A 27,885-nucleotide genomic window follows, 5' to 3' on the forward strand; every position below is an offset into this window, starting at 1 on the left:
TCACCCCCCCCTTCCTGCTGTGCTTAAGGAGATTATCCGTCCACCAGCACCGCGAGGTGGCAGTACAGTTAAAAAGCCAGAACCAACACGAATTAGCCGTGAGCTGGCTAGCACTTCAAAAACGCAAACACAAAACACAGCTATTGTTAGATCGAATAATACTGGCAAGGTTAACACCAAACCAGTTTCCATATTGAGATCTTTGCAAAGCACTATTTTGCCCTCTGTCTCACAAGTTCGATCTTCTAGACCTTCCACAACGCCATCTCCAAGTCATAAAAACAACAAAACAGTGATGTCTAAGAGACCTGCTCCATTAAAATCTCCTCTGGTGAGTTTGTCTTTGTATTGTTTGAATTTCCTTGTCTTTCTGTGTTTTTAACAGCTTTGTTTGATATATTCTTAATTTCAGTATGTTTCTTTTTATGTAACATTTGTGCATTCTTGCACCTTTTTTTACCCTTTGGTTGCTTTGGTTTACTTGCTTTACAATGACATAAGTTTAAAAAGAAAATGCTCTGATTTGTTAGAGCATTTCATTATGAAACTATTCCTTTTATCTAGCACCCCTGTAGAGGTGGTAAATACATAGTTAAAGTCCGCTCCAGAAAAGCAATACACTACTAGGACCTAGCTGAGGGCATCTGCTGATCCAATGACAAAATGCTTATGTGTAGCCACCAATATTTAGGTATGCAGTGATGGCCAAAAACAAAGCAAATTTAACAATATAAGTAAATATCTTAAAATTGCATGCTCTATCAGAATCATGAAAGTTTGATTTTAATGTCCTTTTAAGTGTATCTCTGTTTTCTGCTCATATATGTCTGCTTATGTGTTGATTTTTTTTTTACCCATTTCAGGTGAGCACCTTTAGAAAAAGAAGTTCTCTGCAGAGAGATCCTGAGGATGAGGAAGAAGAAGAGGAGGAAGAGTTAGTAATTACTCGAAAGCCTGAAAAACCCAAACGCTCTAAGATGGTGGAAGTGAAACAAGAAAAGAAAGACTCAAATGAGGTAGAAGTGAAGGTAAGAAAATACTTCTACAAAAAATGTATATTTTACCATGCGGCAAAGGACGTTATTTATTAGATAGTATAATGTACTCAAGAGCATTAAGGTCAGTGGTTTGGATTTATTATTTTTTTAAAAGACAGATAATCCCTTTATTAACTATTCCACAGTTTTGCACAACCCTACTGTTATATTAATATACTTTTTACCTCTGTGATTACCTTGTATCTAATATTCTGCAGACAGAACCCTTATCTCAGGGCTGACCTGGCACTGACCGCTGGCAGAGTGTATTAACAGACAGGTGACAGGCATATGGCAACGCAGAGTTATACTGCATACAGAGGTGTACTAAGCACCGGGCAATGTCTTTACAACACATTAAACTGTCCCCTGCTTGTCACCTTTCTGAAGTCAAAATAACATGGTATATGGACAGTGACCACTACTTGTCACCTTCCTCATTATCACCCCTTTGTGGTCAGTTTAATGTGTGTTATAGACATTGCCCGGTGCTTAGCATACCTCTGTATGCAGTATTATTATTATCAGGTATTTGTAGAGCGCCAACAGATTCCGCAGCGCCAACTCTGTGTTGCCATATGCCTGTCACCTGTCTGGTTAATGCACTCTGCCAGAGGTCAGTGCCACTAGACTACTCACCATGAGATGAATCCCACAGCCCCATATCTTGTAAAGTGAAAGGGGCAGAATGAGGACAATCTGCATAGATCCATAGTATAACCCAGACAGGGAAGCTCTGACAGCTACAGGCTGCTATTACATTGCTCACTGCTGTCTGTGTGTGTAAATCGTGTTCACATGCAGGGAGTGGGCTAAGGTGGGGCGTTGTCAGCCAACCAGTGTAAAGCATCAGACTGAGTGACAGGAGTGTGAGCCGCCCTGCAACTTCTGGGCTGTCAGACTAACAAAGTGTTAGTGCCAGGAAAAATCCTGCTCTGCCGCTTCTGCTCTAATGACATACTGACGAGCTGAGGACTCCTGGGATTTATGCTTGTAATGCATGAGGATGTTTTATATGTACTTTATGTGAGTGTGTCCATTCTATCTAGCTATTCTATCCATCTATACACACACGTGTATACTCCAAACATCCCAGGGAGATTTCACACTTCCAGGTGCTGTTTGGAACCTGGGAAACACTCAGTGCAAAAGGGGAAGCAATAACTCACCAGTTAGTTCAGCACTGTGACGTAACTCAGAAACTTTTTTTCTTCTTCTGAGGATACAAGTTCATGTAAATTACATAGATAAGGCAGAGTGCAGGGGAATTTTCAGCGAGATATGTAATGTTTTTCAGCATCACTACAAAATAAGGTATGGTTGTTACAATTTCTTCAGCTGGGGTCTTGCTAGTTTGTGATCATTGCTATTAAATACCTTTTCAAGGACATCTGGTAACGGGAAACTTATAAAACAGTGGCCATGTTTTTGCCCAACACCGGTCACAGAGCAGTTCCTACTTCTGCATAGGCTTGTAATAGGTATGTGTCTTCATATGATAATAAGCTTATACTTCACATACCTATTACAATTCTATGCAGAAGTAGGAACTGCTCTGTTACCGGTAGATGAAGAAATGCCCACTGGTCCGCCACATATAGGAACCGCTAGGATACTGAGCGGTTATTTTTAGTTCCTGCTTCAAAATGCCCCCTTCACTAAAATCGGCTCATTGCGCATGTGCCAAAAATGGGAATGCGGAGGATCGCAAAGTTACTGTGATCACTGGCAGAAGAGTAAGGAAGGATGATGGGGATGATGAAATAGTGGAGTGGGCTGGCGGCCATTTCAAAAGGGCTGAGGGACATGTAGTAAGTAATTTTACTTGAAAACGATATATTTAGCTAAATTTGGGCTACAGTTTGAACTATTTATCCTAGTAAACTTTATCTGTATGAGTAAAAAGATGACTTACCCTTTAAGGGGCGGATCATTTTGGGTTGATTTGTTGTCTGAGGTAATTGTGCACTTGTATATAGGTAAACCAAATTGTAGCCCTTCTAGAAGTTCTGATTGTGAACATATTGTGTCATCATTTGTAATTTGATAAATAGGTCGGTGGTGTACGAGGAAAGGCTGTTTTTTAATGTATGGTTGCTCAGGGAATATTCAGAGTTTGCAATAAGTCATGTTAGGGGAGAAAGTCTAGAGGATATGTAGGGTTTTTTCCTATTAGCTGGTTTCCATGTCAATTTTCTTTGGTTATAGAATTTATAATATTATTGCTTATTTGGAGGGCATTTGACTGCCAACAAAGGCCTCCTAGATTGGGGATCTCAGTGGTTTTTGTTTTTAAGAGGAACCACATCTCTGTAGAAAAATAGCTTGTTTCTAAGCATCTAAATCGGGTACTCCCATGCCTTCTAGTGGCCTAGGAAGCTGCATAGTTATTGTATTAATTCTGGGGGGCTCATGTTCCAAATAAAGGAACTGGGAATATTTTGCATATTCGGGATATAGCTATGAGGGATTGGAATAGGAAGAGTCTGTATAATGAATAACAGTCTTGGGAAGATATTCATTTTAATGGTAGTTGTTTGTTTACTAAGTGCATAGCAGTGGAGATATCCAGAATGACGGATTTGGAGTAATTGATAAGGAAGTTTAAAAGGTTATGGAATTAATTCAGCTCTGCCATTAGGGCAGGAATTTTAGTCTCAGGGTTAGTGAGGGAGAATAATATGTAATTGGCAAACATAGAAAGTTTATGTTCAGTGTTGCCTATTGGGATACCAGATATTAAGCAATTATGTCTAATCTTTGTTGCTAGTGTTTCTATGACACAGGCAAATAGGAGGGGAGATAGGGGGCATCCCTGTCTAGTGCAGTTTATCTTAAAAGGGGATAAGATGCCATTAAAGATTCGGCCACTAGGGGCAAAGTAGAGAGGAAAGATTCTGTTTAAAGTTGTGTCTCTAAATCCAAAATTTTGTAAAGCAGCTCTAAGGAAAGAATAGCTAACATGGTAAAAAGCCTTCTCTGCGTCTGTTGACAAAAGCAACGTTGGAATTTGTTTGTTTCTTTTATGTAATTGGCAAGAGTCCATGAGCTAGTGACGTATGGGACGTATGGGATATACAATCCTACCAGGAGGGGCAAAGTTTCCCAAACCTCAAAATGCCTATAAATACACCCTTCACCACACCCACAATTCAATTTTACAAACTTTGCCTCCTATGGAGGTGGTGAAGTAAGTTTGTGCTAAGATTTCTACGTTGATATGCGCTTCTGAGCATTTTGAAGCCCGATTCCTCTCAGAGTACAGTGAGTGACAGAGGGATGTGAAGGGAGTTTTTTTTTCCTCACGGGAGATCTATTTCATAGGTTCTCTGTTATCGGTCGTAGAGATTCATCTCCTAACTCCCTTTTCAGATTGACGATATACTCTCATATTCCATTACCTCTACTGATAACCGTTTCAGTACTGGTTTGGCTATCTGCTATATGTTGATGGGTGTCTTTTGGTATGTATGTTTTCATTACTTAAGACACTCTCAGCTATGGTTTGGCACTTTATGTATTTATATAAAGTTCTAACTATATGTATTGTACTTATATTTGCCATGATTCAGGTTTTCAGTATATTTCCTTTTGCAGACTATCAGTTTCATATCTGGGAAATGCATTTTTTAGGAATTTTTTTTTCTTACCTGGGGTATAGTCTTTTTTCAAATTGACTGTTATTTTAAATTTGCGGGTAAAATTAGGCTCGCGAGGGCGCAAAATGCCAAAGTATATTGAGTCATTTTTGGCGCGAAGTTACGTTTGATGACGCACATTCGTAATTTCCGGCCTCTTAGTTGACGCCGCGTCCTTTCACAAGGTTGTGTCTTCAATGATGCAAGTGTATCATTTCCGGATGTTGTTGGCACCAAAAAAAAAAAAAAAAATTCTGTTTGTTGTGTGTCATACTTGGCGCCAAATATTTTCATTATTTTAAGCCCCATTCCTATATGCCTCTTGCCTTTTTCTCTATCAGAGGGCTATGCTGTTTGCATTTTTTCCCCATTCCTGAAACTGCCTTATAAGGAAATTGATAATTTTGCTTTATATGTTGTTTTTTTCTCTTACATTTGCAAGATTTCTCAATCTGATCCTGTCTCAGAAATCACTTCTGGAACCCTGCTACCTGATAACAGTTCTACCAAAGCTAAGTGCATTTGTTGTAAACTTGTGGAAATTATATCTCCAGCTGTGGTTTGTAATAGTTGTCATGATAAACTTTTACATGCAGAGAATGTGTCCATCAGTAATAGTACATTGCCTGTTGCTGTTCCTTCAACATCTAATGTACAAGATATACCTGTGAATTTAAAAGATTTTATTGCTGATTCTATTCAGAAGGCTTTGTCTGCCATCCCGCCTTCTAATAAACATAAAAGGTCTTTTAAAACTTCACATAAAGTTGATGAAATTTCAAATAACCGACATCATACTGAATTATCCTCCTCTGATGAGGATCTATCTGTTTCAGAAGATCCTTCCTCAGATATTGACACTGACAAATCTACTTATTTATTTAAAATGGAGTGTATTCGTTCTTTGTTAAAAGAAGTGATGATTACATTGGATATTGAGGAAATTAGTCCTCTTGATACTAAAACTAGTAAACATTTAAATTCTGTTTATAAATCTCCTGTGGTTTCTCCAGAGGTTTTTCCAGTTCCTGATGCTATTTCTGATATGATTTCTAAGGAATGGAATAGGCCTGGTACTACTTTTATTCATTCTTCAAGGTTTAAAAATTTGTATCTTTTGCAAGCAGTTACATTGGAGTTTTGGGAAAAGATCCCCAAAAATGATGGGGCTATCTCTACTCTTGCTAAACGTACTACTATTCCTATGGAAGATAGTACTTCTTTTCTCTTGTAAGGTGTATCCAGTCCACGGATCATCCATTACTTGTGGGATATTCTCATTCCCAACAGGAAGTTACAAGAGGACACCCACAGCAGAGCTGTTATATAGCTCCTCCCCTAACTGCCATATCCAGTCGTTCTCTTGCAACTCTCAACACGCATGGAGGTAGTAAGAGAGAGCAGTGAAATATAGTTAGTTTTTTATCTTCAATCAAAAGTTTGTTATTTTAAATGGTACCGGAGTTGTACTATTTTATCCCAGGCAGTAAATAGAAGAAGAATCTGCCTGAGTTTTCTATGATCTTAGCAGGTTGTAACTAAGATCCATTGCTGTTCTCACATATGTCTGAGGAGAGAGGTAACTTCAGCGGGAGAATGGCGTGCAGGTTACTCTGCTATGAGGTATGTGCAGTTACAATTTTTTCTAGAAATGGAAAATGCTAGAAAATGCTGCTGATACCGGATTAATGTAAGTTAAGCCTGAATACAGTGATTTAATAGCGACTGGTGTCATGCTTACTCTCAGGGGTAATACCCTTATAAAATTGCAATATAAAACGTTTGCTGGCATGTTTAATCGTTTTTATATATGCTTTGGTGATAAAACTTTATTGGGGCCTAGTTTTTTCCACATGGCTGGCTTAAATTTTGCCTAGAAACAGTTTCCTGAGGCTTTCCACTGTTGTAGTATAAAAGTTACAGTTGGTGCAGTTAAAATTAAAAACTGTGACATCCAGCTTCCCTCAGGAGTCCCCTGTATGCTATAGGACATCTCTAAAGGGCTCAAAGGCTTTCCAAAGTCGTTTATTGGGGAAGGTAGGGCCACAGCAGGCTGTGGCAGTTTGTTGTGTCTATCGTTTTTTTTTATCCGTTTTTTGAATTAAGGGGTTAATCATCCATTTGCAAGTGGGTGCAATGCTCTGTTAACTTATTACATACACTGTAAAAATTTTGTTTGATTTACTGCCTTTTTTCACTGTTTTTCAAATTTTGACAAAATTTGTTTCTCTTAAAGGCACAGTACCGTTTTTCTCCTGTTAAGTGTGATCAGTCCACGGGTCATCATTACTTCTGGGATATTGCTCCTCCCCAACAGGAAGTGCAAGAGGATTCACCCAGCAGAGCTGCCATATAGCTCCCCCCCTCTACGTCACCTCCAGTCATTCTCTTGCACCCAACGACTAGATAGGATGTGTGAGAGGACTATGGTGATTATACTTAGTTTTATACCTTCAATCAAAAGTTTGTTATTTTATAATAGCACCGGAGTGTGTTATTCCTTCTCTGGTAGAATTTGAAGAAGAATCTACCTGAGTTTTTACTATGATTTTAGCCGGCGTAGTTAAGATCATATTGCTGTTTCTCGGCCATCTGAGGAGAGGTAAACTTCAGATCAGGGGACAGCGGGCAGATTAATCTGCAAAGAGGTATGTAGCAGCTTATTATTTTCTGACAATGGAATTGATGAGAAAATTCTGCCATACCGATATAATGTAAACTCAGCCTTAAATGCAGTAGCAGCAACTGGTATCAGGCTGTCATGTATGTATATTTTACACTTCAGTATTCTGGGGAATGGCACTTCACTGGAATTATACTGTGTGCATAAGACTTTAGCCTAATTTGCAGGGACTAGCAACAGGCTTTTTAATAACACTTAATTTATGTTAAACGTTTTTTGCTGGCATGTAAAATCGTTTCATTTCTGAGGTACTGGGTGAATAAAATATTTTGGGCACTATTTTTTTTCCACTTGGCAGTTGTTTTATTTAATTTATGACAGTTTACTGATCTCTCTCACTGTTGTGTGTGAGGGGGAGGGGCCGTTTTTGGCGCTTTTGCTACGCATCAAAAAATTCAGTCAGAAGCTCACTGTACTTCCTGCATGATCCGGTTCATCTCTACAGAACTCAGGGGTCTTCAAAACTTGTTTTGAGGGAGGTAATCACTCACAGCAGAGCTGTGAGATTGTAGTTGACTGTGATAAAAAACGTTTATTTCTGTAACTTTTTTTTCTGCTATCAGGGTAGTTATCCTTTGCTAATGGGAACAAGCCTTTGCTAAAATTGTGTTTTTCTTCTGTTATGTGCGATCAGTCCACGGGTCATCATTACTTCTGGGATATAACTCCTCCCCAACAGGAAATGCAAGAGGATTCACCCAGCAGAGCTGATATAGCTCCTCCCCTCTACGTCAGTCCCAGTCATTCTCTTGCACCCAACGACTAGATAGGATGTGTGAGAGGACTATGGTGATTATACTTAGTTTTTATGACTTCAATCAAAAGTTTGTTATTTTACAATAGCACCGGAGCGTGTTATTACTTCTCTGGCAGAGTTTGAAGAAGAATCTACCAGAGTTTATTACTATGATTTTAACCGGAGTAGTTAAGATCATATTGCTGTTCTCGGCCATCTGAGGGAGGTAAAGGCTTCAGATCAGGGGACAGCGGGCAGATGAATCTGCATTGAGGTATGTAGCAGTTTTTATTTTCTGAATGGAATTGATGAAAAAATCCTGCTATACCGTTATAATGACATGTATGTATACACTTCAGTATTCTGGGAATGGTTTTTCACCGGAACTACTCTGTTAAAGGTCACTAATCCTTTTAATAAATATTGTCATGTTAAACGTTTTTGCTGGAATGTAGAATCGTTTACATTGCTGAGGTACTGAGTAAATAAATGTTTGGGCATTATTTTCCACTTGGCAGTTGTCTGCTTTAAATTGTGACAGTTTCGTTTCTCCTCACTGCTGTGTGTGAGAGGGAGGGGCCGTTTTGGCGCTCTTTTGCTACGCATCAAAAAATTCCAGTCAGCTACTATTATATTTCCTGCATGATCCGGTTCACTGACAGATCTCAGGGGTCTTCAAAATTCTTTGAAGGGAGGTACATTCTCTCAGCAGAGCTGTGAGAATTTTTATTGACTGTGAATAAAAACGTTACTCTATAATTTTTTATGTCAAATTTAGTTATTTACTAATGGGAACAAACCTTTGCTAAAAGTTGTGTTATTTTTAAACTTGATGCTATAACTGTTTCAGTTCATTATCTCAACTGTCATTTAATCGTTAAAGTACCTCTTTGAGGCACAGTACGTTTTTGCTAAAAAAGATTATAACCAGGTTGCAAGTTATTGCTAGTGTGTTAAACATGTCTGACTCAGAGAATATCTGTGTCATTTGTTCCAATGCCAAGGTGGAGCCCAATAGAAATTTATGTACTAACTGTATTGATGCTACTTTAAATAAAAGTCAATTTGTACAATGTGAACAAATTTCACCAAACTGCGAGGGAAGAGTTATGCCGACTAACTCGCCTCACGCGGCAGTACCTGCATCTCCCGCCCGGGAGGTGAGTGATATTATGGCGCCTAATACATCTGGGCGGCCATTACAGATAACATTACATGATATGGCTACTGTTATGACTGAAGTTTTGTCTAAATTACCAGAACTAAGAGGCAAGCGTGATCACTCTGGGGTGAGAACAGAGTGCGCTGACAATACTAGGGCCATGTCTGATACTGCGTCACAGCTTGCAGAGCATGAGGACGGAGAGCTTCATTCTGTGGGTGACGGTTCTGATCCAAACAGATTGGATTCAGATATTTCAAATTTTAAATTTAAATTGGAGAACCTCCGTGCATTACTAGGGGAGGTCTTAGCAGCTCTCAATGATTGTAACACCGTTGCAATACCAGAGAAAATGTGTAGGTTGGATAAATACTTTGCGGTACCGGCGAGTACTGACGTTTTTCCTATACCTAAGAGATTAACTGAAATTGTTACTAAGGAGTGGGATAGACCCGGTGTGCCGTTCTCACCCCCTCCAATATTTAGAAAGATGTTTCCAATAGACGCCACTACTCGGGACTTATGGCAAACGGTCCCTAAGGTGGAGGGAGCAGTTTCTACTTTAGCTAAGCGTACCACTATCCCGGTGGAGGATAGCTGTGCTTTTTCAGATCCAATGGATAAAAAATTAGAGGGTTACCTTAAGAAAATGTTTGTTCAACAAGGTTTTATATTGCAACCCCTTGCATGTATCGCGCCGATTACGGCTGCGGCAGCATTTTGGATTGAGTCTCTGGAAGAGAACCTTAGTTCGTCTACGCTAGACGACATTATGGACAGGCTTAGAGTCCTTAAACTAGCCAATTCATTCATTTCGGAGGCCGTAGTACATTTAACTAAACTTACGGCTAAGAACTCTGGATTCGCCATACAGGCACGTAGAGCACTGTGGCTAAAATCCTGGTCAGCTGATGTTACTTCTAAGTCTAAATTACTTAATATACCTTTCAAGGGGCAGTCTTTATTTGGGCCCGGGTTGAAAGAAATTATCGCTGACATTACAGGAGGTAAGGGCCACGCCCTACCTCAAGACAAAGCCAAAGCTAAGGCTAGACAGTCTAATTTTCGTTCCTTTCGGAATTTCAAATCTGGAGCAGCGTCAACCTCCACTGCACCAAAACAGGAAGGAGCTGTTGCTCGTTACAGACAAGGCTGGAAACCAAACCAGTCCTGGAATAAGGGCAAACAGGCCAGGAAACCTGCTGCTGCCCCAAAGACAGCATGAACCGAGAGCCCCCGATCCGGGACCGGATCTAGTGGGGGGCAGACTTTCTCTCTTCGCTCAGGCCTGGGCAAGAGATGTTCAGGATCCCTGGGCGCTGGAGATCATATCTCAGGGATACCTTCTAGACTTCAAATTATCTCCCCCAAAAGGGAGATTTCATCTGTCAAGGTTGTCAACAAACCAGATAAAGAAAGAAGCGTTTCTACGCTGTGTACAAGATCTGTTATTAATGGGAGTGATCCATCCAGTTCCGCGGTCGGAACAAGGACAAGGGTTCTACTCAAACCTGTTTGTGGTTCCCAAAAAAGAGGGAACTTTCAGGCCAATCTTAGATTTAAAGATTCTAAACAAATTCCTAAGAGTTCCATCGTTCAAAATGGAAACTATTCGGACAATCTTACCTATGATCCAAAAGGGTCAGTACATGACCACAGTGGATTTAAAAGATGCTTACCTTCACATACCGATTCACAAAGATCATCAACGGTATCTACGGTTTGCCTTCCTAGACAGGCACTACCAGTTTGTAGCTCTTCCATTCGGATTGGCTACGGCCCCAAGAATCTTCACAAAGGTTCTGGGCGCCCTTCTGGCGGTACTAAGACCGCGAGGGATTTCGGTAGCTCCGTACCTAGACGACATTCTAATACAAGCTTCAAGCTTTCAAACTGCCAAGTCTCATACAGAGTTAGTTCTGGCATTTCTAAGGTCGCATGGATGGAAAGTAAACGAAAAGAAAAGTTCTCTTTTTCCTCTCACAAGAGTTCCATTCTTGGGGACTCTTATAGATTCTGTAGAAATGAAGATTTACCTGACAGAAGACAGGTTAACAAGGCTTCAGGATGCATGCCGTGTCCTCCATTCCATTCAACACCCGTCAGTGGCTCAATGCATGGAGGTGATCGGCTTAATGGTAGCGGCAATGGACATAGTACCTTTTGCACGCCTACACCTCAGACCGCTGCAATTGTGCATGCTAAGTCAGTGGAATGGGGATTACTCAGATTTGTCCCCTACCCTGAATCTGAATCAAGAGACCAGAAATTCTCTTCTATGGTGGCTTTATCGGCCACACCTGTCCAGGGGGATGCCATTCAGCAGGCCAGACTGGACAATCGTAACAACAGACGCCAGCCTGCTAGGTTGGGGCGCTGTCTGGAATTCTCTGAAGACTCAGGGATTATGGAATCAGGAGGAGAGTCTCCTTCCAATAAACATTCTGGAATTGAGGGCAGTTCTCAATGCCCTTCTAGCTTGGCCCCAATTAACAACTCAGGGGTTCATCAGGTTTCAGTCGGACAATATCACGACTGTAGCTTACATCAACCATCAGGGAGGGACAAGAAGCTCCCTAGCAATGATGGAAGTATCAAAGATAATTCGCTGGGCAGAGTCTCACTCTTGCCACCTGTCAGCAATCCACATCCCGGGAGTGGAGAACTGGGAGGCGGATTTCTTGAGTCGCCAGACTTTTCATCCGGGAGAGTGGGAACTTCATCCGGAGATTTTTGCCCAAATACTTCGACGTTGGGGCAAACCAGAGATAGATCTCATGGCGTCTCGCCAGAACGCCAAACTTCCTCACTACGGGTCCAGATCCAGGGATCCGGAAGCGGTTCTGATAGATGCTTTGACAGCACCTTGGAACTTCGGGATGGCTTATGTGTTTCCACCCTTCCCGCTGCTTCCTCGATTGATTGCGAAAATCAAACAAGAGAGAGCATCTGTGATTCTAATAGCGCCTGCATGGCCACGCAGGACTTGGTATGCAGATCTAGTGGACATGTCATCCTGTCCGCCTTGGTCTCTACCTCTGAGACAGGACCTTCTGATACAGGGTCCATTCAAACATCAAAATCTAACTTCTCTGAAACTGACTGCTTGGAAATTGAACGCTTGATTTTATCAAAGCGTGGTTTTTCTGAGTCGGTTATTGATACCCTGATCCAGGCTAGGAAGCCTGTTACCAGAAAGATTTACCATAAAATATGGCGCAAATACCTATACTGGTGCGAATCCAAACGTTACTCCTGGAGTAAGGTTAGGATCCCTAGGATATTGTCCTTTCTACAAGAAGGTTTAGAAAAGGGTTTATCGGCTAGTTCATTAAAGGGACAGATTTCAGCTCTGTCCATCTTGTTGCACAGGCGTCTGTCAGAAAATCCAGACGTCCAGGCTTTTTGTCAAGCTTTAGCTAGGATCAAGCCTGTGTTTAAAGCCGTTGCTCCGCCATGGAGTTTAAACTTAGTTCTTAACGTTTTACAAGGTGTTCCATTTGAACCCCTTCATTCCATTGATATAAAATTGTTATCGTGGAAAGTTCTATTTTTAATGGCTATTTCCTCGGCTCGAAGAGTCTCTGAGTTATCAGCCCTACATTGTGATTCTCCTTATCTGATCTTTCACTCAGACAAGGTAGTTCTGCGTACTAAACCTGGGTTCTTACCTAAGGTAGTTACTAACAGGAATATCAATCAAGAGATTGTTGTTCCATCCTTGTGTCCAAATCCTTCTTCAAAGAAGGAACGTCTTCTACACAATCTGGATGTAGTTCGTGCCCTCAAGTTCTACTTGCAGGCAACTAAAAATTTTCGCCAAACTTCTTCCTTGTTTGTCGTTTATTCTGGACAGAGGAGAGGTCAAAAAGCTTCTGCTACCTCTCTCTCTTTCTGGCTTCGTAGCATAATACGTTTAGCCTATGAGACTGCTGGACAGCAGCCTCCTGAAAGAATTACAGCTCACTCCACTAGAGCTGTGGCTTCCACTTGGGCCTTTAAGAATGAGGCCTCTGTTGAGCAGATTTGCAAGGCTGCAACTTGGTCTTCGCTTCATACTTTTTCCAAATTTTACAAATTTGACACTTTTGCTTCTTCGGAGGCTATTTTTGGGAGAAAGGTTCTTCAGGCAGTGGTTCCTTCTATATAATGAGCCTGCCTATCCCTCCCGTCATCCGTGTACTTTTGCTTTGGTATTGGTATCCCAGAAGTAATGATGACCCGTGGACTGATCGCACATAACAGAAGAAAACATAATTTATGCTTACCTGATAAATTCCTTTCTTCTGTTGTGCGATCAGTCCACGGCCCGCCCTGTTTTTTAAGGCAGGTAAATATTTTTTAAATTATACTCCAGTCACCACTTCACCCTTGGTTACTCCTTTCTCGTTGATTCTTGGTCGAATGACTGGGACTGACGTAGAGGGGAGGAGCTATATCAGCTCTGCTGGGTGAATCCTCTTGCATTTCCTGTTGGGGAGGAGTTATATCCCAGAAGTAATGATGACCCGTGGACTGATCGCACAACAGAAGAAAGGAATTTATCAGGTAAGCATAAATTATGTTTTTACAAAGATTTGATGCTATAACCTTTCAGTTTATTAACTTTCAACTGTCATAACTCTTTCTGTGCTTCTTATAGGCACAGTACGTTTTCTTATTATAATAAATTACTTGAAAAGTATTTCCAAGTTGCTAGTTTATTTTCTAGTGTGTTAAACATGTCTGATTCAGAGGAAGACATCTGTGCTATATGTGCTAATGCCAAAGTGGAGCCCAATAGAAATTTATGTACTAACTGCATTGATGCTACTTTAAATAAGAGTCAATCTGTGCAAATTGAACACATTTCACCAAACAACGAGGGGAGAGTTATGCCGACTAACTCGCCTCACGTGTCAATACCTGCATCTCCCGCTCGGGAGGTGCGTGATATTGTGGCGCCGAGTACATCTGGGCGGCCATTACAAATCACATTACAGGATATGGCTACTGTTATGACTGAAGTTTTGGCTAAATTACCAGAACTAAGAGGTAAGCGTGATCACTCTGGGATGAGAACAGAGTGCGCTGATAATGTTAGGGCCATGTCAGATACTGCGTCACAACTTGCAGAACATGAGGACGGAGAGCTTCATTCTGCGGGTGACGGTTCTGATCCAAACAGATTGGATTCAGATATTTCAAATTTTAAATTTAAGCTGGAAAACCTCCGTGTATTACTAGGGGAGGTGTTAGCGGCTCTGAATGATTGTAACACAGTTGCAATACCAGAGAAAATGTGTAGGTTGGATAAATATTTTGCGGTACCGTCGAGTACTGACGTTTTTCCTATACCTAAGAGACTTACTGAAATTGTTACTAAGGAGTGGGATAGACCCGGTGTGCCGTTCTCACCCCCTCCGATATTTAGAAAGATGTTTCCAATAGACACCACCACACGGGACTTATGGCAAACGGTCCCTAAGGTGGAGGGAGCAGTTTCTACTTTAGCTAAGCGTACCCCTATCCCGGTGGAGGATAGCTGTGCCTTTTTAGATCCAATGGATAAAAAGTTAGAGGGTTACCTTAAGAAAATGTTTGTTCAACAAGATTTTATATTGCAACCCCTTGCATGCATTGCGCCCGTCACGGCTGCAGCAGCATTTTGGTTGAGTCTCTGGAAGAGACACTTGAATCAGCTCCATTAGATGAGATTACACACAAGCTTAAAGCTCTTAAGTTAGCTAACTCATTTATTTCAGATGCCGTAGTACATTTAACTAAGCTTACGGCTAAGAATTCCGGATTCGCCATTCAGGCGCACAGAGCACTGTGGCTAAAATCCTGGTCAGCTGACATTACTTCTAAGTCTAAATTACTTAATATACCTTTCAAAGGGCAGACCTTATTCGGGCCCGGATTGAAAGAAATTATCGCTGACATTACAGGAGGTAAAGGCCATGCCCTGCCTCAAGACAGAGCCAAACCTAAGGCTAGACAATCTAATTTTCGTTCCTTTCGGAATTTCAAAGCAGGAGCAGCATCAACTTCCTCTGCTCCAAAACAAGAAGGATCTGTTGCTCGCTACAGACAAGGCTGGAGACCTAACCAGTCCTGGAACAAGGGCAAGCAGGCCAGGAAACCTGCTGCTGCCCCTAAAACAGCATGAATTGAGGGCCCCCGATCCGGGAACGGATCTAGTGGGGGGCAGACTTTCTCTCTTCGCCCAGGCTTGGGCAAGAGATGTCCAGGATCCCTGGGCGCTAGAGATAATATCTCAGGGATACCTTCTGGACTTCAAATACTCTCCCCCAAGAGAGAGATTTCATCTGTCAAGGTTGTCAACAAACCAAATAAAGAAAGAGGCATTTCTACGCTGCGTACAGGAGCTTTTATTAATGGGAGTAATCCATCCAGTTCCACGGTCGGAACAGGGACAAGGGTTTTACTCAAATCTGTTTGTGGTTCCCAAAAAAGAGGGAACTTTCAGGCCAATCTTGGATTTAAAGATCCTAAACAAATTCCTAAGAGTTCCATCGTTCAAAATGGAGACTATTCGGACAATCTTACCCATGATCCAAAAGGGTCAGTACATGACCACAGTGGATTTAAAGGATGCTTACCTTCACATACCGATCCACAAAGATCATTACCGGTATCTAAGGTTTGCCTTTCTAGACAGGCATTACCAGTTTGTAGCTCTTCCATTCGGATTGGCTACGGCTCCAAGAATCTTCACAAAGGTTCTGGGTGCTCTTCTGGCGGTACTAAGACCGCGAGGAATTTCGGTAGCTCCGTACCTAGACGACATTCTGATACAAGCTTCAAGCTTTCAAACTGCCAAGTCTCATACAGAGTTAGTACTGGCATTTCTAAGGTCGCATGGATGGAAGGTGAACGAAAAGAAGAGTTCTCTCTTTCCACTCACAAGAGTTCCCTTCCTGGGGACTCTTATAGATTCTGTAGAAATGAAAATTTATCTGACAGAAGACAGGTTAACGAAACTTCAAAGTGCATGCCGTGTCCTTCATTCCATTCAACACCCGTCAGTGGCTCAATGCATGGAGGTAATCGGCTTAATGGTAGCGGCAATGGACATAGTACCCTTTGCACGCCTACACCTCAGACCGCTGCAATTGTGCATGCTAAGTCAGTGGAATGGGGATTACTCAGACTTGTCCCCTTCTCTGAATCTGGATCAAGAGACCAGAAATTCTCTTCTATGGTGGCTTTCTCGGCCACATCTGTCCAGGGGGATGCCATTCAGCAGGCCAGACTGGACAATTGTAACAACAGACGCCAGCCTACTAGGTTGGGGCGCCGTCTGGAATTCTCTGAAGGCTCAGGGACAATGGAATCAGGAGGAGAGTCTCCTACCAATAAACATTCTGGAATTGAGAGCAGTTCTCAATGCCCTTCTGGCTTGGCCCCAGTTGACAACTCGGGGGTTCATCAGGTTTCAGTCGGACAACATCACGACTGTAGCCTACATCAACCATCAGGGAGGGACAAGAAGCTCCCTAGCAATGATGGAAGTATCAAAGATAATTCGCTGGGCAGAGTCTCACTCTTGCCACCTGTCAGCAATCCACATCCCGGGAGTGGAGAACTGGGAGGCGGATTTTTTAAGTCGTCATACTTTTCATCCGGGGGAGTGGGAACTTCATCCGGAGGTCTTTGCCCAAATACTTCGTCATTGGGGCAAACCAGAGATAGATCTCATGGCGTCTCGACAGAACGCCAAGCTTCCTCGTTACGGGTCCAGATCCAGGGATCCGGGAGCGGTCCTGATAGATGCCTTGACAGCACCTTGGACCTTCAGGATGGCTTATGTGTTTCCACCCTTCCCGATGCTTCCTCGATTGATTGCCAGAATCAAACAGGAGAGAGCATCAGTGATTCTAATAGCACCTGCATGGCCACGCAGGACTTGGTATGCAGATCTGGTGGACATGTCATCCTGTCCACCTTGGTCTCTACCTCTGAAACAGGACCTTCTGATACAGGGTCCTTTCAAACATCAAAATCTAACTTCTCTGAAGCTGACTGCTTGGAAATTGAACGCTTGATTTTATCAAAACGTGGTTTTTCTGAGTCAGTTATTGATACCTTAATACAGGCTAGGAAGCCTGTTACCAGAAAGATTTACCATAAAATATGGCGTAAATACCTATATTGGTGCGAATCCAAAGGTTACTCTTGGAGTAAGGTTAGGATTCCTAGGATATTGTCTTTTCTACAAGAAGGTTTAGAAAAGGGTTTATCCGCTAGTTCCTTAAAGGGACAGATCTCAGCTCTGTCCATTCTGTTGTACAAACGTCTGTCAGAAGTTCCAGACGTTCAGGCTTTTTGTCAGGCTTTGGCCAGGATTAAGCCTGTGTTTAAAACTGTTGCTCCGCCATGGAGTTTAAACCTTGTTCTTAACGTTTTACAGGGCGTTCCGTTTGAACCCCTTCATTCCATTGATATAAACTTGTTATCTTGGAAAGTTCTATTTTTAATGGCTATTTCCTCGGCTCGAAGAGTCTCTGAGTTATCAGCCTTACATTGTGATTCTCCTTATTTGATTTTTCACTCGGATAAGGTAGTTCTGCGTACTAAACCTGGGTTCTTACCTAAGGTAGTCACTAACAGGAATATCAATCAAGAGATTGTTGTTCCATCCTTGTGTCCAAATCCTTCAAGGAAGGAACGACTTCTGCACAATCTGGATGTAGTTCGTGCCCTAAAATTTTATTTACAGGCAACTAAAGATTTTCGACAAACGTCTTCCCTGTTTGTCGTTTACTCTGGTCAGAGGAGAGGTCAAAAAGCTTCTGCTACCTCTCTCTCTTTTTGGCTTCGTAGCATAATACGTTTAGCTTATGAGACTGCTGGACAGCAGCCTCCTGAAAGAATTACAGCTCATTCCACTAGAGCTGTGGCTTCCACTTGGGCCTTTAAGAATGAGGCCTCTGTTGAACAGATTTGCAAGGCTGCAACTTGGTCTTTGCTTCATACTTTTTCCAAATTTTACAAATTTGACACTTTTGCTTCTTCGGAGGCTATTTTTGGGAGAAAGGTTCTTCAGGCAGTGGTTCCTTCTGTATAAAGAGCCTGCCTGTCCCTCCCGTCATCCGTGTACTTTTGCTTTGGTATTGGTATCCCAGAAGTAATGATGACCCGTGGACTGATCACACTTAACAGGAGAAAACATAATTTATGCTTACCTGATAAATTCCTTTCTCCTGTAGTGTGATCAGTCCACGGCCCGCCCTGTTTTTTACGGCAGGTAAATATTTTTTAAATTATACTCCAGTCACCACTACACCCTTTGGCTTCTCCTTTCTCGTTGGTCCTTGGTCGAATGACTGGAGGTGACGTAGAGGGGAGGAGCTATATGGCAGCTCTGCTGGGTGAATCCTCTTGCACTTCCTGTTGGGGAGGAGCAATATCCCAGAAGTAATGATGACCCGTGGACTGATCACACTACAGGAGAAAGGAATTTATCAGGTAAGCATAAATTATGTTTTTATATTTGCTTGTTAACTTGATTTAAAGTGTTTTCCAAGCTTGCTAGTCTCATTGCTAGTCTGTACAAACATGTCTGACATAGAGGAAACTCCTTGTTCATTATGTTTAAAAGCCATGGTGGAATCCCCTCTTAGAATGTGTACCAAATGTACTGATTTCACTTTAAGCAATAAAGATCATATTCTGTCTTTAAAAAAATTTATCACCAAAGGAGTCTGACGAGGGGGAAGTTATGCCGACTAACTCTCCCCACGTGTCAGATCCTTTGACTCCCGCTCAAGGGACTCATGCTCAAATGGCGCCAAGTACATCTAGGGCGCCCATAGCGATTACTTTACAAGACATGGCGGCAGTCATGGATAATACACTGTCAGCGGTATTAGCCAGACTACCTGAATTTAGAGGTAAGCGAGATAGCTCTGGGGTTAGACGAAATGCAGAGCATACTGACGCTTTAAGAACCATGTCTGATACTGCCTCACAATATGCAGAAGCTGAGGAAGGAGAGCTTCAGTCTGTGGGTGATGTTTCTGACTCAGGAAAGATGATGCAACCTGATTCTGATATTTCTACATTTAAATTTAAGCTTGAACACCTCTGCGTGTTTCTCAGGGAGGTTTTAGCTGCTCTGAATGACTGTGATACAATTGCAGTGCCAGAGAAATTGTGTAGACTGGATAAATACTATGCAGTGCCGGTGTGTACTGATGTTTTTCCAATACCTAAAAGGTTTACAGAAATTATTAATAAGGAATGGGATAGACCAGGTGTGACGTTCTCTTCCCCTCCTATTTTTAGAAAAATGTTTCCAATAGACGCCACCACACGGGACTTATGACAGACAGTTCCTAAGGTGGAGGGAGCAGTTTCTACTTTAGCAAAGCGTACTACTATCCCTGTCGAGGACAGTTGTGCTTTTTTAGATCTAATGGATAAAAAATTAGAAGGTTACCTTAAAAAAATGTTTATTCAATAAGGTTTTATCCTACAGCCCCTTGCATGCATTTCTCCTGTCACTGCTGCTGCAGCGTTCTGGTTTGAGTCTCTGGAAGAGGCTTTACAGGTAGTGACTCCATTGGATGACATACTTGGCAAGCTTAGAGCACTTAAGCTAGCCAATTCCTTTGTTTTCTGATGCCATTGTTCATTTGACTAAACTAACGGCTAAGAATTCTGGTTTTGCTATACAGGCACGCAGGGCGCTATGGCTTAAATCATGGTCAGCTGACGTGACTTCAAAATCTAAGCTGCTTAACATTCCCTTCAAGGGGCAGACCCTATTCGGGCCTGGTTTGAAGGAGATTATTGCTGATATCACTGGAGGAAAGGGTGATGCCCTTCCTCAGGACAGGTCCAAATCAAGGGCCAAACAGTCTAATTTTCGTGCCTTTCGAAACTTCAAGGCAAGTGCGGCATCAACTTCCTCTAATGCAAACAAGAGGGAACTTTTGCTCAGTCCAAGACGGTCTGGAGACCAAACCAGACCTGGGACAAAGGTAAGCAGGCCAAAAAGACTGCTGCTGCCTCTAAGACAGCATGAAGGAACGGCCCCCTATCCGGTAACGAATCTAGTAGGGGGCAGACTTTCGCTCTTCGCCCAGGCGTGGGCAAGAGATGTCCAGGATTCCTGGGTGTTGAAAATTATATCCCAGGGATATCTTCTGGACTTCAAAGCTTCCCCCCACAAGGGAGATTTCACCTTTCACAATTATCTGCAAACCAGATAAAGAGAGAGGCATTCTTACACTGTGTACGAGACCTCCTAGTTATGGGAGTGATCCATCCAGTTCCAAAGGAGGAACAGGGACAGGGTTTTTACTCAAATCTGTTTGTGGTTCCCAAAAAAGAGGGAACCTTCAGACCAATTTTGGATCAAAAGATCTTAAACAAATTCCTCAGAGTTCCATCATTCAAGATGGAAACTATTCGTACCACCCTACCTATGATCCAGGAGGGTCAATATAGGACTACAGTGGATTTAAAGGATGCTTATCTTCACATTCCGATACACAAAGATCATCATCGGTTTCTCAGGTTTGCCTTTCTAGACAGGCATTAACAGTTTGTAGCTCTTCCCTTTGGATTAGCTACAGCCCCAAGAATCTTTACGAAGGTTCTAGGGTCGCTTCTGGCGGTCCTAAGGCCGCGGGGCATAGCAGTGGCCCCTTATTTAGACGACATCCTGATACTGGCGTCAAACTTCCAAATTGCCAAGTCTCATACAGACGTAGTACTGGCATTTCTGAGATCGCATGGGTGGAAAGTGAACGAGGAAAAGAGTTCTCTATCCCCACTCACAAGAGTTTCCTTCCTAGGGACTCTGATAGATTCTGTAGAAATGAAAATTTACCTGACGGAGTCCAGGTTATCAAAGCTTCTAAATTCCTGCCGTGTTCTTCATTCCATTCCGCGCCCTTCGGTGGCTCAGTGCATGGAAGCAATCGGCTTAATGGTAGCGGCAATGGACATAGTGCCGTTTGCACGCCTGCATCTCAGACCGCTGCAACTATGCATGCTCAGTCAGTGGAACGGGGATTACACAGATTTGTCCCCTCTACTAAATCTGGATCAAGAGACCAGGGATTCTCTTCTCTGGTGGCTATCTCGGGTCCATCTGTCCAAAGGTATGACCTTTCACAGGCCAGATTGGACAATTGTAACAACAGATGCCAGCCTTCTAGGTTGGGGTGCAGTCTGGAACTCCCTGAAGGCTCAGGGATCGTGGACTCAGGAGGAGACACTCCTTCCAATAAATATTCTGGAAGAGCGATATTCAATGCTCTTCAGGCTTGGCCTCAGTTAGCAACTCTGAGGTACATCAGATTTCAGTCGGACAACATCACGACTGTGGCTTACATCAACCATCAAGGGGGAACAAGAAGTTCCCTAGCGATGTTAGAAGTCTCAAAGATAATTCGCTGGGCAGAGACTCACTCTTGCCACCTATCAGCTATCCTTATCCCAGGTGTAGAGAACTGGGAGGCGGATTTTTTAAGTCGTCAGACTTTTCATCAGGGAGAGTGGGAACTCCATCCGGAGGTGTTTGCACAATTGATTCATCGTTGGGGCAAACCAGAACTGGATCTCATGGCGTCTCGCTAGAACGCCAAGCTTCCTTGTTACGGATCCAGGTCCAGGGATCCCAAGGCAACGCTAATAGATGCTCTAGCAGCACCCTGGTCTTTCAACCTGGCTTATGTGTTTCCACCGTTTCCTCTGCTCCCTCGACTGATTGCCAAGGTCAAGCAGGAGAGAGCATCAGTGATTTTGATAGCGCCTGCGTGGCCACGCAGGACCTGGTATGCAGATCTGGTGGACATGTCATCCTTTCCACCATGGACTCTGCCTCTGAGACAGGACCTTCTACTTCAGGGTCCTTTCAACCATCCAAATCTAATTTCTCTGAGACTGACTGCCTGGAGATTAAACGCTTGATTTTATCAAAGCGTGGCTTCTCCGAGTCAGTCATTGATACCTTAATACAGGCATGAAAGCCTGTCAACAGGAAAATTTACCATAAAATATGGCGTACATATCTTTATTGGTGTGAATCCAAGGGTTAGGATTCCCAGGATATTATCTTTTCTCCAATATGGTTTGGAAAAAGGATTGTCAGCTAGTTCCTTAAAAGGACAGATTTCTGCTCTGTCTATTCTTTTGCACAAGCGTCTGGCAGATGTTCCAGACGTTCAGGCATTTTGTCAGGCTTTGGTTATAATCAAGCCTGTGTTTAAACCTGTTGCTCCCCCATGGAGCTTAAATTTGGTTCTTAAGGTTCTTCAAGGAGTTCCGTTTGAACCTCTTCATTCCATAGATATCAAACTTTTATCTTGGAAAGTTCTGTTTTTGGTCTCCGAGTTATCTGAATTACACTGTGATTCTCCTTATCTGATCTTCCATACGGATAAGGTAGTCCTGCGTACCAAACCTGGGTTTTTACCTAAGGTGGTATCTAACAAGAATATCATTCAAGAGATTGTTGTTTTATCCTTGTGTCCTAATCCTTCTTCAAAGAAGGAACGTCTATTACACAATCTGGACGTGGTTCGTGCTTTAAAGTTTTACTTACAAGCTACTAAATATTTTTGTCAAACATCTGCTTTGTTTGTTGTCTACACTGGACAGAGGAGAGGTCAAAAGGCTTCGGCAACCTCTCTTTCTTTTTGGCTAAGAAGCATAATCCGCTTAGCCTATGAGACTGCTGGCCAGCAGCCTCCTGAAAGGATTACAGCTCATTCTACTAGAGCTGTGGCTTCCACTTGGGCCTTTAAAAATGAGGCTTCTATTGAACAGATTTGCAAGGCGGCGACTTGGTCTTTGCTTCATACTTTTTCAAAATTCTACATATTTGATACTTTTGCTTCTTCGGAGGCTATTTTTGGGAGAAAGGTTTTACAGGCAGTGGTACCTTCCGTTTAAGTACCTGCCTTGTCCCTCCCTTCATCCGTGTACTTTAGCTTTGGTATTGGTATCCCACAAGTAATGGATGATCCGTGGACTGGATACACCTTACAAGAGAAAACACAATTTATGCTTACCTGAGAAATTTATTTCTCTTGTGGTGTATCCAGTCAACGGCCCGCCCTGTCATTTTAAGGCAGGTAATTTTTTCATTTAAACTTCAGTCACCACTGCACCCTATGGTTTCTCCTTTCTCTGAATATTTGAGAGATGGATTGAGGCTAGGGTGTAGATTACGTGATTCAGTTTGCATATAATGATTACGTATCTTGCTTGGGGGTCCTTAATGACCTGGATTTGCTCGTAAGATAGTCTCTTATGTATTAAGATAGCAGTCCCTCTGGCTTTTTTAGAAAATGGGGCAAATTCTATGTTGGTGTACACCTTGGAGGTAAACCTAAGGTGTTCATTCAGTGACCAATGAGTTTCCTGAAGGAAGACAACGTCAGGGTTATGATGTTTAATAGATCATAGTAGTAAGCTACGTTTGTGCGAGGAGTTAAGGCCTCTAGCATTATGGGTCAGAACTCTAACTGTTGACATGCCTATGTGTTAACCCCTTGAGTGCTAACGACGGCTCTGAGTTTCCCACTCTAAAGCTAATGTAGGCTCAGAGCCGTTGCTAGCACTCTCCCACCTTGAGGGTGATCTGGGGGCTCCCACCCGCTCCTACCCTGCGATCGGGCCTGCATAGTGACAGGCATCGCAGGGGCTTCACGTTATGTGCAGTGACGTCACGCACAATTTGCGTGATGACGTCACCGTGCAACTTTATTTAAAATTTACAATGTTAAGTATAGGAGCAGGGGGCATGCTGCTTAGAAGCCTGTATCTCAGGCATATAAGCATCTACAGACCCCCAATACCCACCGTTGGAAAGATAATCGCCTAACCTTTCCAACAGTATGTCTTAAAATAAAATAAAAAACACCTTAAAACAGCTTAGCACCTAGGTGGGAAAGTGCTTTGCACTCAAAGGGTTAAATAGCCGCCTAGGTAGGGAAGTGGGGTCTCGTCTAGATAAAAAAAAAGTGGCAAGGAGGGGGGGGGTGCAGGGTAAGAAGGGGAGGGGTAGTGGAGACACTGATAAAGCGTCTAAAGGTAAGGTGGAAATAATATACCTTAAAGGAACCCTAGTGAGGGCTTCTAAGTGGGGGGAGAACAACGTGCCAAAAAGCAAAGGGGGTGGGGTCCGACAATATCAGCCCCGCTCTATATTAAACAACCTCATAAATATAAACATTAAACCTAATTAAGTAACTTTACATTAAGTGCATACCTCAAGAACTGTGACTGCAAGAAAGTCCAGAAAAAAAGTCCACTGAAAGTGTAGACCCAAGCTTGATAGATCAAGTGGTGCCTCCTAGCGTTCTGATGGGATCCTGGGACTGGTGTGTCTTAGGATGTTTTAATCTCTGATCTTTTGCAATCCATTCTGGTGCAGAGGCTCAGAGGAGAGCCCCCAGGGTGTAAGGGGAGAGAGTCCCTGAGGAGGGGAGGAAGTCACAAAGGTTTGATTATCTTTAGTAATAAGTCTGGTGGGGTAGCCCCATCTGTATTTTATGTTGGCTTTGCAGAGAGTGGAGGTAACAGGCTGAAATTGACTGTGGTGTTGGAGGGTATAGGCCGAGAGATCAAGCAAGAGCTGGACATCTTTGAACATTTCAGTGAGAGATGGCTTTTTGAAGGCAGCTTGCATCAGTCTATCTTTGTATAGAAAACTGTGGAAACATACGATCACATCTCTTGGTTTGTCTGGTGCCATTGCTTTTGAGCGGAGTGCCCTGTGGCTCGCTCCATGGTGCTTGTCAAACTCTCAGGGGAGTCCTCTAGTTCCTTGAATAGTGCTTGGAGGTATTTGTGCAACTCTGCGGGAGTGACACTTTCTGGAATGCCTCCGAATCGTACATTGTTGTGTATGGCCCGATCTTCCACATCCGCCAATTTGAACTCCAGCTGGGATATCTGGTCGGCCAAGTATTCCGAATATGAAAGTAGGCGTGTTTGGTCAACAGCCGTGTTTTCAAGTTTGCGCTCCTGCGCCTCAAGCTGTCTCCTTGAGGGGAGTGGGAGTTGGGCTGTTGTAGGCTTTGAAAAGTGAGGATAAAGTGCAAACTAAGAGTCGTCAAAGTCTGCCATATAAGGTGCCTGGGTTGAGGTTGTTGGGTCTGTTAAAATCTTGGGGGATGACAGGTATCAACCAGATATATGTAAAACTGGAGTAAATGGAAGATCTCACCCAGCAGGTCCTTGCTCTTTCTAACAGACACAGCGTAGTAGCAGGGGCTCTGCCACATGGATGCCCATATAGGCCAGGAACCTTTTCTTCTAGTAGGCCCTCCTATCTGGGTGGAAGCTTCACTTCAGCTGGGCTCCCCAAACAAGGCAGGCCCTGGATGTGTCCACCAGCTTCTTAAGTATATGAGGTTGTGCTAGCTCTAGAGTTGGGGGTGTTTGCTCACCCAGCGGTGTCAGAGAGGCAATCCGAGCCGCCCTTCCGCAGTTGGACATAACCTCGCAGGCCTGTCGTCGGGTTGCGACCTAGGAGTGGCGCGGCTGGTTTGCGGGCTTTAGATCAAGCTGCCCGGTAGAAAACTGGAACTCTGGTGATCGCCGGGTAAAACGACCTCTTGCTATCAGAGGCCTCGAGGCAACTAGGCCGTCTGGAGGTAGTGTTCAGATGAGCGTGGTGTGTGCCGGCAAAATGGCGGTTCATTTCAGTGTAAGTGTATCCTCTGCACTTCTGACGGGTTTGGCCTTTCAAGCTCCAGCCCGATTCGCACCCTCACTAGCCCACCTCACATGCCTGGGGAGCTTGCTGATCCTGGTTAGCATGCCTGGGCTCAAAGGCCTCCACGGCACCGGGTCTGATGCCTTCTGATGCCCCCCCGGACTTCTGATTTTTTTTTTTAGGGGAGTGAAAGGAACAAAAACCATTTCCTGTACTTCCCCTTAGATTTGTTTTTTATTCTGAGGCGGAATGGCTCCTCTTCCTCCAGTAACTGTCTTAATAATAGTCAAATCCAAAGAGCATTTTCTTTTTGAGAGGTATCATCAGCAGTCCATTCTTAGAGACCTTATCTCCTGAACATGATTTTAGCCATAAGGTTCTCCTTAACACCACAATGGACATGTTCATAACATCAATTCTTAATGATGTCAAAAACCGCATCACAAATGAAATCATTAGCCATTTTAAGCTTGTTAAAGTGAGTCACTTTCCATATACATAAAGAACGTTATGGATTCTACTACTAAGATGCATTATAGTCGCTAACTAATTTTTTTTCTCAAAATGTAACTATATTCAACAATTTTTTACTTTTTATTCTGTACCGTTTACTAGCTTCCTCTGCCCCCTGCTAGGTCCCACCCTCTCTATACGTCCTTATCCGTGCGCACTCTCGTGAGTCCAATAGTTTGCGCGTGCGTAAAAATAAGCGTCCCGATCAATGTTACAATGAAGTGACGTCAGTATAATGAATTTCCTTTGATAAATTAGACTATTAGGAACACACATCAGATGATGGATGAAATTTGTGGAAAGCCACATGCGCATTGCAAAATGGGGGCGTATAGAGACGACAATGGGGAACCAATGAGATTACAATATCTCATTCGTCAAGACTAAAGGGAAAAAAAATGCGTGCGGAGGAACAGAGAAACAAATCTGGTGGATATCATGGTAAAAAAATCATGTTAGAAATAACTTTGATTCATCATTTTGTTTGTATTTGTTATTTTTAATCAATGTATATAACCGTATATAGCAATATCATCAACTTTTACTTTCACTTTAATGCAGTTGCCAACATTCTTAGAAGAATTACACCAGAACAATGCAGCTGCATCAACTCAAGTGATGGCCACTATAGGTCTAAGCTGAAGGGCTGTCTGAGAGAACAGTTTTTTAAGTAAAGACTCTGATTTTCGGTCCATTGGATCCCTGAATGAAGAACTATGCTTCATAGAAATAGTAGTGCATCTCGCTAAAGTGGAAATAGACCCATATACCTTAGGGCAGTGATTTCCAACCTTTTTTTTTTTTTTGCCGTGGCACACTTCCATCCCAAAATTTTACAAAATCACACATATTAGCCTAATGCAGTATATATATATATATATATATATATATATATATATATCTATATATATATATATATATATATATATATATATACACACACACACACACACGTACTGTGCTGTCATGCCATGCCTCCTACAAACTATACGTGACATATTGACATGCATTCACAAAGAATCATAATGATTGTCTGTGAATGAATGTCAATATGTCACGGCTGTAAATGATGCCTGCCTGTCTGCCTGATGAGCCTGTCACATCAAAACAAGTACAATTTAAAAAATATGTCATACTGTTTTCAGTCTGCTGCGGCACACCTGAGGATCTCTCACGGCACACTAGTTGAAAAACACTGCCTTAGGGACTACTTCTGAGGCAACCAAATTATTTTCTGAAAGTGGGTACATTCTTTTGAACCTTTTAAAGGGTGCATAGGGAATACCTGTTTTTTCCCATTCTTTGGCTATGTAATCTGTAACCAAATCTGATGCTTCAAAGGCCTTAGGTACCTTGGGCAGATCTTTAAAGACCTTATTTACAGGCTTAGAATCTTCAGGTTTAGGCTCTGATAACTATAATGTATTCA

General features: G+C 42.6%; 1 protein-coding gene across 1 annotated transcript in view; it reads left to right on the forward strand.

Moving 5' to 3' along the window:
* Positions 1–27,885, forward strand: part of LOC128649132 (ATPase MORC2-like) — a 457,352-nt gene that overhangs the window by 328,041 nt on the left and 101,426 nt on the right. The window contains 3 exon segments of the mRNA XM_053702217.1: positions 1–3; positions 5–331; positions 864–1,028. The exon segment at positions 1–3 is cut by the window's left edge and continues 36 nt beyond it. Of these exon segments, the coding sequence (XP_053558192.1) occupies positions 1–3; positions 5–331; positions 864–1,028 (495 nt within the window).

Source organism: Bombina bombina, chromosome 2 (assembly GCF_027579735.1).
Source record: "Bombina bombina isolate aBomBom1 chromosome 2, aBomBom1.pri, whole genome shotgun sequence".
Taxonomy (NCBI): Eukaryota; Metazoa; Chordata; class Amphibia; order Anura; family Bombinatoridae; genus Bombina; species Bombina bombina.